The following is an 18,950-nucleotide window of genomic DNA, read 5'->3' as shown; positions in this document are numbered from 1 at the left end:
ACCGCGCAATTGTCAGTTAAAGTGACGCAGTGCCGAATCGCAAAAAAGTGCTCAGGAAGGGGGTAAATTCTTCCAGGGCTGAAGTGGTTAAGCTTTGACAAAAAAACAAAAAAAACAAACCTGGAAGCTATATGATTTCTATACTGAGATGCACCGGATTTTGCACTCTCCAGTTTCAGTTGCGTTAACCCAAATATTAAAGCAAGGACTGAAGGTTCTTTAATGCTATTCTATACAAGCCAACCAAAAACAAAATTTGAATAAATGTATAAAATGAATACTAATGAACATGATTTATTTTTCCTGGATTTTTCACTGGATCGCTGACCAGCTACCCAACTTCTGTACTACAACCCAAATGTTTACAACTGCTCCATCCCCGACCTGTACCAAGAAGATCTATGGGGTCTGTGTACCATAATTTTGTTAGGGAGCCACGTCGCACGACCGAGCAAATGTCAGTTAAGCGACGCAGTGCTGAATCGCAAAAAAGTGGCCCAGTCATTGACCAGCAAAATGGTCCGGGGCTGAAGTGGTTAAAGTGTATGCTGTAATCATAAAGTTATGCTATATAAAAAGAAACATGTAACAAATATAAAGGTGTTATCTCAATTTGGCTGCAAAGTATATATTTTTTTTAAGTGCTATTACTGCTTGATTAGAATGTGTAAATAGTTGTGCAATTATCTGGACTGAAAAAAACTTTAAGCATTCTAAATAGTTAAATTGCCAAGTCTGAATTTTAACATTGGAAATTCAGCAGCAATGACAGCCAAATTTGCCCATGGTTTGTACAGAACCAATTCTTTGCAGCCCTGAAGGGTACACTATAATTGTCCCTTAATATGTTGGCCTAATATTCCCACAAATAAATAAAACATTTGGGATCATGATTAATTTTCCTGCCGTTTGCCATTGGGGTTCACCCGTTATGTGGAGCTAGGGACTAGCTCCATCTACTTTGAATTAGCTTCAGTTTGGAGTTAGCACTTTTTAAACATTTCATTCCATCAGAACAGAACATTTGGGGTGAAATCAGGTTACTGAAGCCACAGGATAAAACTTCCAAGGTATAGGAGATTGATTTACATTCAGGAATCCAAATGTACAATAATATTTTGCCTGGATTTACAGGGCAAACAAAGAACACCCAATAAACGCTTTAGATAGGAAATGTGACTACTGCATTAAAATTTAGTAAGAATTCCACAGAAACATGCTACTCGGCATTTTTGTACTGGTGTAATATAAGAATCCAGCATAACCCATGAGTCACAGCTTCATCCCAGCTTCCGTCATCTGTTTTCATTTACACATTGTCTTCGACTAACTTGGCTTCCAGATTCTCAGAGCCAAAAAAACAAGACGTTCTCACCAATATATCCCATTTTGCTCAACAATGTGTTGCTTTCTTTATCTTTGGAGGAGCGACTAACACTAACCGATCTTAAAAACAGTCTTTTTTTAGCATATTTTCAATACAAACTAAAGTTGTAAAAATGTTTTTTGGGATATCAAGCCATAATAAAAAAGACTGAAAAACAAGCACACATTAGAAACTTTGCGCTATTTTGACAAGTTTTTTTCTTTGGTCCTAAAAATCCTTGCCAAAGATCCTATTAAACATCCCTAACAGAGGAAATTAAAAGAGAGTCCTAATTCAGGCAAAACACATTTTTGAATCTGGTGATAAATTCAGACATCTTCACACTTGACTGGCTAAACCAGAACAGGTTCAATTTACTATACATAGAATCTATGACAAAAAGACACTTCTAAAAAACTACAGTGTTGAGGAGGTCTTTTTGCATTTCTATACTAGATTTATAAAACACAAACGAACAATGACCCAACCAATTTGAAAGCTCATCCCAACTCTTTTATCCTTATGCCGCGTACACACGGTCGTTTTTCAGCATGAAAATAAATGAAATTTTTCAGCATGTCAAAAAAACAACGTTTTTCCAACTTCATCATTAAAAACTACGTTGTCCACACACCATCGTTTTTGAAAAATGATGAACAAAGCGCGGTGACGTACAACATGTACGACGGCACTCTGAAGGGGAAGTTCTATTCGCCTTTGGGCTGCTTTTAGCTGATTCCGTGTTAGTAAAAGACGATTTGCGCTTTTTTGTCTGTTACAGCATGATGAATGTGCTTACTCCATTATGAATGGTAGTTTTACCAGAACGAGCGCTCCCGTCTCATGACTCGCTTCAGGGCATGCGCGGGTTTAAAACGTCGTTTTAGCCCACACACGATAATTTTTTACAACCCGAAAAACGATTTAAAAAAACGACATTAAAAAATGCAGCATGTTCGAATTTTTATTTTTTTGTCGTTTTTCAGAAGCCGAAAACGATCATTTTAAATGACGTTTTTAAAAATGTCGTTTTTTTTCATGACGAAAAACGACCGTGTGTACGCGGCATTAGATCTCTCACTTCCAAGCTAAGAGAATTTCTACAATCCCAAATTACTAAAGAAGAAATGTGCTAGGTCTTAACCACGCTGAACCTTAGCAATGACATATTTCAAGTAATCCTACGGCCCTCCTTTAGGGAAGCTTTAGTTGTATAAATCCTCAAACCTAATGAACACCATCTATATTGTGATTCCTATACACTGTTTTCCTTAATAAATACTGATGTTAAAATCTTAGCTAAAATAATAGCAAGACTCTGTGATTCCTACCCTCAATAATACTAACCAACCTTGAGTTTACAGTATTTTACCAACGCCACAAATACAGCCCTCCTATTTTGGTCTAAAAACCATTCTGGTTTTGGACATCCACAAAATATTTAGCCTCGTACACACGGCCGAGGAACTCGACGTGCCAAACACATCGAGTTCCTCGGCCAGTTCAGCACTGAAGCCGCCGAGGAGCTCGGCGGGACGAGAGCTCCCATAGAACAACGAGGAAATAGAGAACATGTTCTCTATTTCCTCGTCGAGCTCCTCGTCGGCTTCCTCGGCTGAAAGTGTACACACGACCAGTTTCCTCTGCAGAATTCAGCCAGAAACTCGGTCGGAAGCTGAATTCTGCCGAGGAAACTGGTCGTGTGTACGGGGCCTTTGACTAAATCAAATGGCCCTTCCTGACCAGCATGCTTGAAAATGTTGTCTTTGGTCACCCTGTCATTCCCTGGACACCATTTATTTATAGACAACTTGGCCTGTCTAAATTAAATAATTACAGATCTCTTCCCTATGTCCCTGCATATTTTTCCCTAGCCATAGAGTCACTTGCTGACATTATAAAAAGAACCCAACAGATTGAGGTTAGAAGAAAGAGCCTCCTTATATACGGACAATACAGTATCTCACAAAAGTGAGTACACCCCTCACATTTTTGTAAATATTTGCCCCCAGCCTCGCCAACCTGTTTATGGCTGAGTGGGAGGACAGGCATGTTTTTCATAACCGGAGACCCCAATTATTATTTTATCGGAGGTTTATAGACGATATTTTATTTATATGGGAAGGATCACAACAAGAAGCACTCCAGTTCCTGGGAGAACTCAATAATAATTCCAATAATATTAAACTGGAATACACGATCAGTGGAAATACTGTCAATTTCTTGGATGTGACTATTCAAAGAGAAGGAAATAAATTAAAGACTAAAGTGTATTTTAAAACCACTGATCGGAACAGTTACCTGTCCATTAATAGTGGACACCATCCAGCGTGGATTAAAAATATCCCTAAGGGGCAATTTTTAAGAGTTCGACGCAACTGCTCAGATGTCACTGACTATCTCTCACAAGCACAAATACTCAAGAATAAATTTGTTCAAAAGGGATATGATGAGCCAGCTTTGAATACTATGATTGAAGACATTGCTGTTATCCCTAGAGATAAATGCTTGGAGAAGAAGGCAGAAGAGCCAAACAATAATCAACACCAATGCGGATTCCTGTCTGGGTTTCATGCCCAATATAGGGAGGTAGAGGCCATTTTTAAAAATCACTGGCACATCTTGGGCAAGGACAGACACCTTGCCGAAATTCTTCCGAGTCAACCACGATTCATCTACAGGAGGGCTCCTAATTTCGGTGATAAGGTGGTTCGTAAGATTTTAGATCCCCCAGACCAACAGGCCCTTAGAATAGATCTTAAAGGATTTTTCTCCTGTAGGAAATGCATCTGCTGTAGAACTGTACGAACAAGTAACAGGGGTAAACAACAGGTCATGAGTAGTGATGGGAAGAGTTTTTCTATTAAAGAATTTATTACTTGTAACTCTTCTTACGTAGTATACCTGATCTGGTGCCCCTGTGGGCTACTTTATGTAGGGAGAACCAAGCGGTTATTGCGGATTCGAGTGGCTGAACACCTTGCGAATATTAAGAAAGGCTTCGAGTATCATAGTGTGTCAGTCCACTTTAAAGAAAAACATAACCAAGACCCCTCGTTAGCTCAGTTCTGCGGTATTGACTGTGTGTACCCTTCGTGGAGAGGCTCAAATAGGGTGAGAGACCTGTCGCAGCGCGAAACTCAATGGATCTTCCTGTTAAAAAGTCATTTTCCGAGGGGACTAAACATAGAACTGGATGTGAATTGCTTCATTAGCAATGCCTAAATTATGAGCAATAGATTTGAGACATGCGTTTTTACATATATAGGATGATCATGAGCTATGTTTATATAAGGGGGCCAAACAACTGGGCTACCCGTCATGATCAGAGTTTTGATGAGTGCATGCATATGGGGATGATGTAGTACACCCACTTACGTCTAAACCAGAGCATTTATTTGTTTTACTAACGTATATTTATACACATGTCATTTACAGCTCATGGCCCAGTTTATTATCTTTTTCCAGTATTCATTTTAATATAATGTTTTTAAATAATTTTAACATTTTTAAAAATATATGTATTATTTTATATATATTGTTTATTCCTATTAATATCTTTTAACTAATATTTTTATGCATTTTTAATATGGATAACAATATCTGCAACTCTTTTATATACAATTTTTAAAATATCATTTATATTTTGTATATACACTTATTGTCTAGAGATGTGTTTGTAGATTTTAGAGTGCTATATAATATATATTTTATATATGTATACATGTCATTCATAACTATACACACCATTAATTGGCTGGCTCTTGTGCTTAAATAATGAGAGCCAATGTACTCTGTGTTTCTGAATTTATACTGCTATACTCTGTATGCATAGACCTAGAGGTAACTTGTGGTCATAGGGACATCCGAAAAGCTGACAGTCAGCAATATTTGGTTTTCATCCCTCCATTATGGAATACACTGCAGGCAGGTTGAGTGTCATACCCCAGTTTAACCATCGGGGTTAGACATTACATTCGATACTAGGCAGTGGGATGTGGTGTAATACACCGACGTCGCCACTGAGGGCCTCCACCATGTTGGAAGAATGCCAGGTACAGCGTCATGACGATGATGCTGCTCTGATTGGATGAGCGGATCAGCTGCATGTTAGCATGGCTGGGAGGAACGTAAGTCCACTCAGCTGCAGCTTGTTATCATCAGTAGGCACGCATCAACACAAGGGGGGAGGGAGGACCCTGGCAACTATATAAAGCGGCACTAGACAGCTGGTAAGTAACCCCATGAAGAAATCATTTCGATGAAACATGTCGGGGAGTGATTACTGAAGTCACAACCGCACACCTTAACTTTCTAAGCTTGAACGTGGAATGGTCTAATCTGCCACCAGCTCAATTACCTAAGCAGCGGCTCCAGTACACCTGCACAAGGGCTGTGAGTAACACTTGGGCTATTCGTTGGTCCGCTGTGACCACTAGTTCACCTGGAGGATATCTTTATTTTTTGTTTTACACCGTGTCAGTTTTTGGATTTATACACTGCTTGTAACAAGAGTTACCTTTGTGAGTGCATTCTTTGGGAGATTTGTAGTGTGTTATTAAAAGTTGTGTTACAGTATCACACTATTGTGCTCTCTTTTTCTTATTTGCATATGGCTGTTATCTTGGAGTTTTCTTTTTGCTTCGGATCTCCATCTGTTTAACTGAATGCTCCACTCTATATGAAAAGAATGAGTTCTATCAACTAAACTGAGGGGGTCAGTTAACAAGCCTGTGTGCCTAAACACGAAAGTGTCAGGCCATTTGTTGCGGTGAGTTTGCATTTCTGATGGGTGGTGGAAGCACGCAGTCACTGTGGTGTGGTGAAAGCACTTATTGAAGATCGGGAAGGATTTTTTCTTTTCCTTTGCTCTCCATTTATGAACTATTTATATATATTTTTTTGTTCACTTAGACAGTTCATGGACTTTATTTGCCAACCTGGTATTTTTTGATGCGATTTTTGCACGGATTTTTGGACACTTATATATTGACTCACTTAGAGGGTGGATTATTTATTTATTTTTCACTATGTCACTGTACCAATATTATATTTGTTGATTTACATTTTCACTTATTTTTTTGAGCGCTGTTTAATATCACATTTGGCACCTTATTTATAATAGGTATCACTGTATTTGCATATTAACTATTTTGGATTCTATAATTTTTAAAGCAGCAGCTCTTGCATATTTATTAATTTATTCATTTATTTTATAAATATCACTAGTGTTCACATTTATTCTCCAGCTACGCGCAGTGAGGGTGGCTCACATTAGACGGCCCTTATCTCCACCCCTTTTTCTAAATATTTTATTATATCTTTTCATGTGACAACAATGAAGAAATGGCACTTTGCTACAATGTAAAGTAGTGAGCATACGGCTTGTATAACAGTGTACATTTGCTGTCCCCTCAAAATAACTCAACACACAGCCATTAAAGTCTAAACTGCTGGAAACAAAAGTGAGTACACCCTTAAATGAAAATGTCCAAATTGGGACCCAATTAGCCATTTTCCTTCACGGTGTCATGTGACTCAATAGTGTTACAATGTTTCAGGTGTGAATGGGGAGCAGGTGTATTAAATTTGGTGTTATCGCTCTCACTCTCTTCATACTGGTCACTGGGTGTTCAAAATGGCACCTCATGGAAAATAACTCTGAGGATCTAGGCCAGGGGTGTCCAAACTTTTTTCAAAGATTTGATGAAGTGAACATGTGTGAGGGCCGACTATTTTGCCTTACATTCTTTGAACCATTAAAATTAAATGCAAATTACCTATTACACTACCCAACAATAATTTGCTTGCCTTTGTGGCGGTGTGTGGTGTAGAGTATAAGGATGAGCTCAGGTTTGTTATTTGGATATACTATATTTATCGGCGTATAACACGCACAGGCGTATAACACGTATCTTTAAGAGGGAAGATTCAGGATTTTTTTTAATGTAGCCTCAACATTGCCATGAATGCAGCTTTACCATTGCCATGAATGCAGCCTCACCATTGCCATATATGCAACCTCTGAATGCAGCCTCACCATTGCGATCAGTGAATCCTGATCGCAGCCTCATCTGCAGCCTCAGAGGGGACAGGGAGTGGGGCAGGTAGAGCGCCATTACATACAGGAGAATCTCCTGTTTACTCAACGGCCTCTTTAATACTCCCACCTCTTATGATAGACAGAAAAGTGGTCCGAAGCCATCCCAGAAGATGGGACTTCCTATTACAGAAGCCGCTGAGTAAATAGGAGATTCTCCTGTATGTATTCTGAAGGCACTCGTCCCGACCCCTCCGAGGCTGCCAGAGCGATAAATATGGTATATATCTTTTGTGGCCCCCCCAACGAATCCTCCAACGTGGCGCTCTGGGATTTGTTGGGGGCTACAAAAGAGATATATATCCAAATTACCAGTGGGGACGCATTAAACCGGGAACTTTGGATATGCCTGGCTATAAGAAGATTGCCAAGACCCTGAAATTGAGCTGCAGCACGGTAGCCAAGACCATATAGTGGTTTAATAGGACAGGTTCCACAAAGAACAGGCCTTGCCATGGTCGACCAAAGAAGTTGAGAGCAGGTGTTCAGCGTCATATCCAGAGGTTGTCTTTGAGAAGAAATAGTATGAGTGCTGCCAACATTGCTGCAGAGGTTGAAGGGGGGGGGGGGTCAGTCTGTCAGTGCTCAGACCATATGTCACACACTGCATAAATTTGATCTGCATGGCTGTCATCCCAGAAGGAAGTCTCTTCTAAAGATGATGCACAAAAAAGCCTGCAAACTTTTTGCTAAAGACATGCAGACTACTGTATCCATGTCCTGTGGTCTGATGAGACCAAACTTTTTTGGTTCAGATGTTGTCAAGCGTGTGTGGTGGCAACCAGGTGAGGAGTACAAAGACAAGTGTGTCTTGCCTACAGTCAAGCATGGTGGTGGGAGTGTCATGGTCTGGGGCTGCATGAGTGCTGCCGGCACTGAAGAGCTACAAATCATTGTATATAGAAGAAACCAACCTACTTCCTATTATTACAGCCTTCAAATGCAAGACAGCTGTCTGGGTAGGACTCTCTAATATTCTCCTTGGAAGAATCAATTTATTTAAACTCCCCTATTTATATTCCTAAGCTCATTTTCTAATAACTAAACTCCTTAATATCTTTTTATAAAAAATTTGGGCATCCTAAGCCTCCCAGATTTTTCCTATCCACATTACAGCTCCCCTCCAGCCAAGGGGACCTGGTACTTTCAGACCTTCAAGATGCCACTATGCACCCAGCTGTTATACATACATTGGCGGTATTTCCACAACTAATTAATGTGGCCACAGCCAAGAAGGCAGCAATGTCTCCTTCTATGAAACACCTTTCAACTATACACACAGGCAGACTCTGCATACTAATGCACTTTGATTATATCAATGTCTCTAAAAATTTCCAGTAAGTTCATATGCTCCCACGTATTTTGCAAACTATTTATTTGGTTTAACCCAGAACTAAAACACTTCCTAACTGTTCCTGATGGCTCTTAGTGGGCTCAAGTAAAAATGAAATATCCACATCAATTGTACTCTCAGGGTTCATTTAAATCCCCAATAAAACAGGATCTTAAGATATCTGACATCTGGTATTTTAGATATTTACAATATAGACATACAGGGGAAATGTTGTGCTTCAGTTCTCCTTCCTGAAGCAAGAACCATTCCAACCTTCCAAATTATCCCATATTCAGGAACAATGTAAAGATTTCCCTGATGTACAGTAACAGAACAAGGTTGGGTAGAATTCCCCAATTCCTATTTTCTGAGAGACAATTCATATGGCATATTTTACGCCTGTTAGATTGGATATAATTGGAAAATGGGACACACCTACCTGTCATGAATGTACCTTTTGGACAGAGATATTCTTCATATGTTATGGAATTGTTTTAAAATTTGACCCTTTTGGTCGCATGTTACTGAATTCATCTCTCAGAATTTTAATATCCCCAATATACGCAACCCAGAATGTTGTCTGCTTGATATCTTTGGTGACATTGATGTGCATGTAACGCAAAAAAAACGTTTTGTGTCTAATGCTTTTTATGCTAGGTAAACCTTAGTACTGAACTAAGTATCCAGACTATCCAGTGGACTAAATTTAATAAGACGTGGGGAACAAGCTGGAGGTTACATCTGACAGCAAACAAGCATAGTCAATTAAGAGGCAGAAGGTTTGTGCAGGTGGCAGACAGAAATAGACAACAGGCCATAGTCATAACCAGAGGCAACTAGGAGTAGAAAATACCAGATAAGTAGATTGACATGACAAAAACAAGCCAAGTGCACAAAAAGTAGTTTGGCGATCAAGATGCAGAACATTTGATTACATTCTTTCTGGGTGTTATAGTGCTGATTTAAGTGCTACTGATTGAAGCCAAGTGTGCGACAGCCATGTGACCCCACTGCAGTACACAGTATTGTCCAGCAGATGGCAGGGGCAAGCCTACAAGGGCGAATGTATGAGAGATGGTGAAGCAAGCCACCTAAATCTGCATCCAATTTACAAGCAAGAGCAGAATGCAAAACTTTGCACTACTGCTGCCAACAAGATACACTACTACCTGTGACAGAGCTGCCGTGTCGTTAAGAAAAATGATAGAATATAGGATAGTACTGTATTATCAAAATCAACTGGGAGGTAATGATCCACCCAGGGTTTCCACAGGTACTCATATTTCTTAACCCTTTCTATCAGGATTACTTCAACCTTGGCATATATCATGGCTCTGGTAATTCTATTCTTAGTTTGCGCAAAGTTAAGGTGAGGAGTTTTCTATGCCTTGGCTATAGTTTGCTTTGAAGCAGTAGTGACCCGCAGGAGAAGTTTTGAATTGTTGCAGAGTCATGGCTAATGTTGTTTGTTGAGTAAGGCCGTGGTTGGATCAGGGACGAGCTCTTTAGTTTCAACCAAAGAGAAACAACAGGAGTCCTGTACACAGTAAGGACATCACCCCCACACTGCACAGAGGCAGTAGCAACCCTGTATACAAACATTTTGCTATTCTTGTCTATGAAAAGTTTGCCATGGTTAGGGGCTGGTATACTGCCTATGCCAGGGGCATGCTTTAAACCAGGGATCTCCAAACTACGGCCCTCCAGCTGTGGCGGAACTACACGTCCCATGAGGCATTTTAAAACTCTGACATTCACAGATATGACTAGGAATGATGGGAATTGTAGTTCCTGAACAACTGGAGAGCCATAGTTTAGAGACCCGTGCTTTCAATCCTAGATTCACTCTTTTAGTGCTTACTTTTTTTCCACTGTTAACCTCCCTGGCGGTATGATTATTTCAGATTTTAGGTGCTGAAAGCGGTACCATTATTTTGCATGAAAATTTGGCATTTTATATTGTAGGTCTGTATTTCTTAGGAATAACTCACTTAAATCTGTCCAAACAAGAGTCTAGTAGACATCTCGGGTATGATAAGGTTTGAAAAACAATCTCCAGTTTCCAGGCAGAAAGAACAGTTTTTATTATATAAAAGTGCATTTAGGGAACTGGGCAGACCACTAGGGACAAAGGGGGTGTGTATTTATTTCATACAGTACTGTAATCTATAGGATAACAGTATACTGTATGTATTGTGTGTATTTACTTTTTTGAATTTGGTGCCGATCTCCACCCTGCGCATCGTAACGTCACAGGGAATGGAGCTCGGCAGCACAGCGGGCAGGCATCGCAGGATCCAGGGACAAGGTAAGCAATTTCCTGCCTGTGGACACTGCGAGGCGATCCCGAGTCTGGCTCGGGGTTACCGCTTTTGGTTCTGAAATTCCACCCCGAGCCTGACTCGGGAATACCGCTGAGGGGGTTAAGAGGTAAGTGCTGGTATAATTTTTTAATGTGGTGTAGTCCATCCAAGTGGCAGGGTTAGTTCTAATCACACTGCTGCCCTGGGCAAGGACCTACATGGCCCTATATTAACAGCCGGGTAATCATTATTTATAGAGGACAAATACAGTATGATTTGCCTTTACAGAAACTAAGCCAGTTAACATCAGACCTGCTGGTACGATAAAAGTCAACTTTGTAGAGAGAACATAACGGAATTATTTCAACATCTACCCGCACACAGGTGGACCTATTTAACTATGTAAACAACACATATTTCTAAAGATAAATCAACCCCTATCATTTTATCGAATATGACATTACATTCCTCTGATCTTCCAAAAATGTCATAGCCAGTGATGGCAAAACAGTAAACTGTCAAAACTGCAAAAAAAGAAAATATTTTCAATAATCATGTCCTGATTGAGGTTTTTCCAAAATCGGTGACATTCCTGAAACCCTGAGCAGGAAATAGTTTTCCTTTAACAGCAGGAGTATGACAGACTACCACTGTTTTATTGGCCTCACTCAGGAAAGCGATTGCTTATAGCCAATTATTGAGCATAAAAACGCTCCTTTATCTCTTCTTCTATCAACATTATGCTACAAACTATATAAATGAAAAAAGGGTGTTTTGTTGCAGCTGTGATTGGCAAAAACATTCATAATCAACATCAAAAAGACATCCGTTTGTGTCACATAAATTGTGAAATTTTCTGTTGACATAACAAATTAACAGGAACATCATCCAGATAAATCATCCAAATGACATGTTTACAATATAGTAGCAAAAAAAAAAAAAAAGTACTGTATTTTTTGCACCATAAGACGCCCCCCCCCCCCCCCCAAAAAAAATGGGAAGAAATGCTTGTGCGTCTTTTGGAGCGTCGCCGAATACCAGGCCGGACACTCGGCTCCTCAGCTGTGGCTTCCCTGTCAAGAGAGAAGCAGGCACTGTGAGTATGTGACAGGGAGTGTGTTCCCCTTCCATCTCCGGGCATAGCAGGCTCTCTTGTTCCCCCTCCTTCTCCAGGCATACCGCGCTCTCTGTCCCCCCTCCTTCTCCGGGCACACCGCGCTCTCTGGCCCCCCTCCTTCTCCGGGCACACAGCGCTCTCTGTCCCCCCTCCTTCTCTGGGCACACTGTGCTCTCGGTCCCCCCTCCTTCTCCGGGCACACCGCGCTCTCTGGCCCCCCTCCTTCTCCGGGCACACCGCGCTCTCTGTCCCCCCTCCTTCTCCAGGCACACCGCGCTCTCTGTCCCCCCTCCTTCTCCGGGCACACCGCGCTCTCTGTCCCCCCTCCTTTTCCGGGCATAACGGGTTCTCTGTTCCCTTCTTCTTCTCTGGGCAGCAGCACGAGCCGAGCAGGAGATCAAAGACACACAGAGCGGACTGTGTATGCATTCTATTTCCTCACCCTTCTTCTGTTTGCAGAGGGGGTTGGGATTAATAAAGCAGCAGCAGGACTGAGCAGCTTGCAGAGGGGTACACTGAGTTGCAGGAAATTAGTGTGCAGTAACCTCTAGCAACTGAATGGTGAGTGGCAATGTGTAGTAACCACTAGCAACCAACCAGCGATCAGTAATGTGTAGTAACTGCCTCATATTTTTTTTGTTGTTTTCCTCCTCTAAAACCTAGGTGCGTATTATGGTAAGGTACGTCTTATGGTGTGAAAAATACGGTAAGTTTAAAGGCCAACTCCATCTTTTGCAAAAAAATAATAATTGCACCCTCTCTGCCAATCCCTCCATTGGCTACCACTCACCCAAAAAATTACAAACTTATATAAACTAACAAAAATAATATTGAATCAAATTACAATCTCCAGCCAAAAGAAGAAGTTCCACTTTAAGGTCTCCTTCTGCCTCCTCTTTTTTTAAGGGGGGAGCGGGTACCTGGTTTTGACAGGTACCTGCTCCCACTTCTGCTCAAATCGCCTCCCTATCCTCTTGTCTCAAAATAATACCAACCTAATCGTTCTCTTAATTCCTTCCAACACCTCCTGCTCTCTATTTCCCTTGTCACCTCCTCCCACACTTGCCTCCAAGACTTCTCCAGAGCCGCTCCCATTCTCTGGAACTCCCTACCCCAATCTATCTGACTATCTCCTACTCTGTCAAATTGTAGGCGATCTGTGAAAACCTCTCTCTTCAGAGAAGCCTATCCTGTCTCCACCTAACAACTGTACTTTTATTTTCTCCATCAACTCATCCCCCACAGTTATTACCTTTTGTATCTTTTGACTCTCTCATTTAGATTGTAAGCTCTAACGAGCGGGGCCCTCTGGTTCCTCCTGTTTTAAATATTAATGTAACTGTGAAGCCTGCCCTCATGTTGTAAAACGTTGGGCAATCTGTTGGTACTATATAAATCCTGTATTATAATAATAATAATAAAAAAAAAAGGTAATAATTTTGTTTTGCATTTGAATCTGCAAAGCATTGCAACTGTGATCAGTGGATCCGGGCGCAATGCCCTGCCTCCTGCAAACTATTCCTACACTACAGGTCTGTACTGAGGTATGGACCTTGAGTTACAGAGCTAGACAAAGTATCAATGGAAGTGTCCTGACGTCAACACAATAGTGCTCCATTGAGAACTACAGATCCCTCTGACGCATTAGCACTTTTTTCATTCATTGATTTCTGTGAATGCAAAAAAGACATGAATATGCGGAGGAACCCCGCACAGCAATGCTGAATGCAAATAATGACAGGAGCTGGAACCGAGATGAAGAACCTCCAGATTCTATAAGGGATGAGGGGATGGGTGTAACATGGAAAATGGTTAGAAAAGTAGGCTTTTCTTTTGAAAAGCCAAGAATATCTCTTCAACTTCAGTAAGTCTTTGTCAAAATACAAATACATAAACTGGTATGGCATGTGGGGGACAAGTGACTCCCTCCTGTGATCAATATGGGTTTGTAGAGGTGGCGGACTCAACACTTATTTATAGGCTTATATGGGGGAGCTTGCCATAGATATGCTTTTACACAAGTGTGCCATGGAAATCCAGAAACACTGGCAGCAAGGCACCTTCCTGGTGCATGTCAAGATGCAGGGCTGGTGCAAGGATTTTTGACACCCTAGGTGAAACCTCATTTTGCCCCCCCCCACCCCACCTTACTGGATCTGCCCCTGACTCCCATCTATTTCTTCAGCCGTGATCTGCAGGCCCACACCTGTGCCTCTGGACCCCACCTGAAGACAAATAGTGGTGTCATCAGCTCGCTTCCTCACGGCACCCATGGTCCACAGACACATAGACAGGCTAGGGTAGTATATAGAAAGGCTAGGGTAGTATATGGACAGGCTAGGGTAGTATGAAGACAGGCAAGGTTAGTATATAGACAGGCTAGGGTAGTATATGAACAGGCTAGGGTAGTATATAGACAGGCAAGGGTAGTATATAGACAGGCAAGGGTAGTATTTAGACAGGCTAGAGCAGGGGTGGGCAATTATTTTTTCGATGGGGCCACATGAGAAACTAAAAATATTTTGGAGGGCCGGGCCAAAAGGCTAAACTCAATACTGCATAAAATCAATTGTATTTCTTTATAAAAAGCAGTAAATATCATTGTTGGACAACTGGTACGAGTACTTGTTATAGACATGGCACAAGAGGGGGAAAGAGGCTGGGGACATGGCACAGGAGGGGGACAGAGGCTGGGGACATGGCACAGGAGGGGGACAGAGGCTGGGGACATGGCACAGGAGGGGGACAGAGGCTGGGGACATGGCACAGGAGGGGGACAGAGGCTGGGGACATGACACAGGAGGGGGACAGAGGCTGGGGACATGACACAGGAGGGGGACAGAGGCTGGGGACATGACACAGGAGGGGGACAGAGGCTGGGGACATGACACAGGAGGGGGACAGAGGCTGGGGACATGACACAGGAGGGGGACAGAGGCTGGGGACATGACACAGGAGGGGGACAGAGGCTGGGGACATGACACAGGAGGGGGACAGAGGCTGGGGACATGACAGAGGCTGGGGACATGACACAGGAGGGGGACAGAGGCTGGGGACATGACACAGGAGGGGGACAGAGGCTGGGGACATGACACAGGAGGGGGACAGAGGCTGGGGACATGACACAGGAGGGGGACAGAGGCTGGGGACATGACACAGGAGGGGGACAGAGGCTGGGGACATGACACAGGAGGGGGACAGACGCTGGGGACATGACACAGGAGGGGGACAGACGCTGGGGACATGACACAGGAGAGGGACAGACGCTGGGGACATGACACAGGAGGGGGACAGAGGCTGGGGACATGACACAGGAGGGGGACAGAGGCTGGGGACATGACACAGGAGGGGGACAGAGGCTGGGGACATGACACAGGAGGGGGACAGACGCTGGGGACATGACACAGGAGGGGGACAGACGCTGGGGACATGACACAGGAGGGGGACAGACGCTGGGGACATGACACAGGAGGGGGACATGACACAGGAGGGGGACAGACGCTGGGGACATGACACAGGAGGGGGACAGACGCTGGGGACATGACACTATTTTAGTATCGGGGGTATTAGCGGGAGTACGAGTACTCCCGCTAATACTCGGTATCGGGACAACCCTATTGGCAACACTGCCCGGGGGCCGGATTAAAAGGTCCGCCGGGCCGTATACGGTCCGCCGGGCCGTATACGGCCCGCGGGCCGTAGTTTGCCCAGGTCTGGGCTAGAGTATTAAATAGACAGGCTAGGGTAGTAAATGGAAAGGCTAGGGTAGAATATAGACATGTTAGGGTAGGGTAGGTTGGTCACCTATAACTTGCAGAACACTGATCATGTACACATTGCATAGTACTCAACCTCTACTTGTTGGAGAACACCGATCATCTACACCCTGCAGAACACTGCACCTCTGCATGTTGCAGAACACAGATCATCTATATACTGCAGAACACTGATCAGTTACACATTGCAGAACACTCCACTTCTACATGTTGCAGAGCACCGATACCTCTCTATAAATTTTCAGCAGAGTGGTCTGTGCACTCAGTGCTCTCCTGAGCAGCCCAGTATCCTCTCAGTAGATCAGTGACATGTGATCAGTCCCTGCACACCACACACACACGGCCCCCCCATCTTATCTGAGGACGGGATGGAGACATCGGAGTGCAGAGAGGAGAGCCCGTATCTGACCACAGTACAGGAAACAACCCCTCTGGGAGAGCCGTGCATGGCAAGCCTGGCAACTCCTCTGTAGCCCAGACAGTTTTTTGGGGTTTGTATAGATTAGGGAAGAGTTAGCAACCCTGTCAAGTTTTTCTGTGTCCATCCTAGGGAGAATCACTCTATTTGTACTGGTGACCACTGATGCTGGGAATAAAAGTGAAGGAAAATCCAAAAGTTAGAGCTGTCACTAAAACAAGAATAGAGGGGAAATCTTCCAAATGGGACATGGCGACAACTGTCTAAGAGGGGGTTTCTCCTCATTTTGGAGAGATTTTCTCTGACCTCCTGTTGTGTTTACAGCACAGGAAGTGAAGGAAAATCTCTCCAAAGGGCCACAGAACAAAAAAATAATGGACAGGGGCTTTGACCCTTCCACACTCAAGCTGAAGTTTAACAAAAGCTTTGGCTTTAGATATACATGTTACTGTACAAGGTGGCCTAATATAGGGTTAGTTCTAATATATCAATCATGAAATAACAAAACTTACTGCTTCACCACCTTTCCCGATGTTTCCTATATCTCCAACTTCACCCTAGTAAGATAAGGATAAAGTACAGATTCATAATTATGTTTTTAGGATTATACTAAGCAGACAGATTTCACCTTGCCAAGAAAAATACGATGAAATGTGATTGACTTCTTTTGGTTATTGCTCTTTGGGCATTCAGAGCAATATGTATACCCTGCACTAACTTCTCCTGTAGAACACTGATGAAACACAGATGATCACTGAAATGTAAGGCTATATAAACTCTCCCACACAAGATATCACTAGGGCCTGTCGACATGCCTCTTGGGCACTGAGAGCTGCATTGCTGGGAGGCAGAGGAGTGTCACATGTTGGTTTATGCCCAAAAGTACCAAGTATTTCTTCCAAAGATTTTGTATTTCTGTTCATCCATTTCTGGGATTTACACAGCTTTGCCACATAGCACAACTCTGTTTGAAAGGGCAGGAGACATGATTTTTCTATGCACTAATATGTCTTGTCTTTCCCCTTGCCTGTGGCTGGACAGTGAAAGGAGAAACAGAAGATTGATGAAATAATCTCTCTGGTCTCCCCTCCTATCAGCTCATTCTTTGTTAGCACATGAGCACTTCAGCTCAGTTGACTGACTTCTTGTGCTGTGTCTACCTCTCTTGGTTTGAGCTCTGTTGTTTAGGGCATTGCAAGCATTTAATACCCGGTCAAATGCAGGTACTTAATAAAAGCTAAATTCTGTTTTTAGTTTTTGTTTTTTGTTTTTAGCATAGTTACATTGGACAAATGTAGGACTCCATAGCCCACACCTGGCCAATCACTGTCTGCAGATACTGCAGTGATCCTCACCAAGACCCAGGTAGAGTGTCTGTCCTGCTGCATAGTGAACACAGGTGGTAGCTTGGTACAGGTACCATTCAGAGAACATTCTGCATTTTTTTCAATGAATGCCAAGAATTCTCTGATTGGATAGAGAGACGGGGTGGTAACATTACAATTTCATCCAATCAGATAAAGTAATTTCTACATTTTAAAAATACAAGGGGTTCTTTGAATGGTGTCCATGACAAGTGGGCAACCCCCTGTAGTTACTATGCAGCAGGGCAGCCACTTAGTCCAAAACACAAAAGACAGCAAAGATCACTGTAATAGTGGTGGCTAGGGATCATCTAGCTATGGAATATACAGTACAGTAAAACCTTGGATTGCGAGCATAATTTGTTCCAGAAACATGCTTGTAATTCAAAGCACTCTTATATCAAAGCACATTTTCCCATAAGAATTAATGGAAACTCAGATGATTCGTTCCACAACCAATTTATCATAAGTCCTCTAGTTTATAGCCCATATTAAAAGATTATAGCAATCCACACATGTCAGCCTCCACAAGGGGATTAGAAGCAAAATCCAGCAGGAACTACAGAGTATAAAAGAGTATAAACTGAGTATAAAAGAGAAGAGAGGCACCTCTAAGTGTAGCAATATGGTTACATTTAATGAAGGTATAACATTTAGCAACATACATGGTTGATGAATAAAAGAGGCACATCTAAATATGCAGGCATCTGGGGTAAAGCTGTCCACATAGACCATCCTCCTCACTGCCGACTCTTAACGCTGTCAGTCTGCAATCGTGACCGGGAAGACTACCCATGCGATCTGAACGCGAGGCTTCAAAAGTTTGTGGAGCGCAGTGTGGAAGGGGACAACATCAATGGCGGTGAGGAGGACGGTCTATGTGGACAGCTTTCCCCCGGATGCCTGCATACTTAGATGTGACACTTTTAATCATCAACCATGTGAGTTGCTAAATGTTGTACCTTTATTAAATGTAACCATATTGCCACACTTAGTGGCTTCTCTCTTCTCTTTTACACTCTGTTGTGACATGACGTTACTCTTATATCAAGACATCGTCTGTATGGCACTTCCTTTCGCTACCCTATTTTTGTATATCAAGTCAAAATGTATTTAAAAATGTAGCTTGTCTTGTAAAACGCTCTCAAACCAAGTTACTCTGAAACCAAGGTT

General features: G+C 42.5%; 1 protein-coding gene across 1 annotated transcript in view; it reads right to left on the bottom strand.

Annotated features, from left to right (window-relative positions):
- Positions 1 to 18,950, bottom strand: part of COL24A1 (collagen type XXIV alpha 1 chain) — a 359,199-nt gene that overhangs the window by 102,668 nt on the left and 237,581 nt on the right. The window contains exon 24 of the mRNA XM_040360554.1: positions 16,926 to 16,970. Within this exon, the coding sequence (XP_040216488.1) occupies positions 16,926 to 16,970 (45 nt within the window). The remainder of the gene's footprint in view (positions 1 to 16,925; positions 16,971 to 18,950) is intronic.

This window comes from Rana temporaria, chromosome 7, assembly GCF_905171775.1.
Source record: "Rana temporaria chromosome 7, aRanTem1.1, whole genome shotgun sequence".
Classification (NCBI taxonomy): domain Eukaryota; kingdom Metazoa; phylum Chordata; class Amphibia; order Anura; family Ranidae; genus Rana; species Rana temporaria.
Note: the sequence above shows the minus strand (reverse complement) of the source record. Positions and strands in the feature narration are given on the sequence as shown.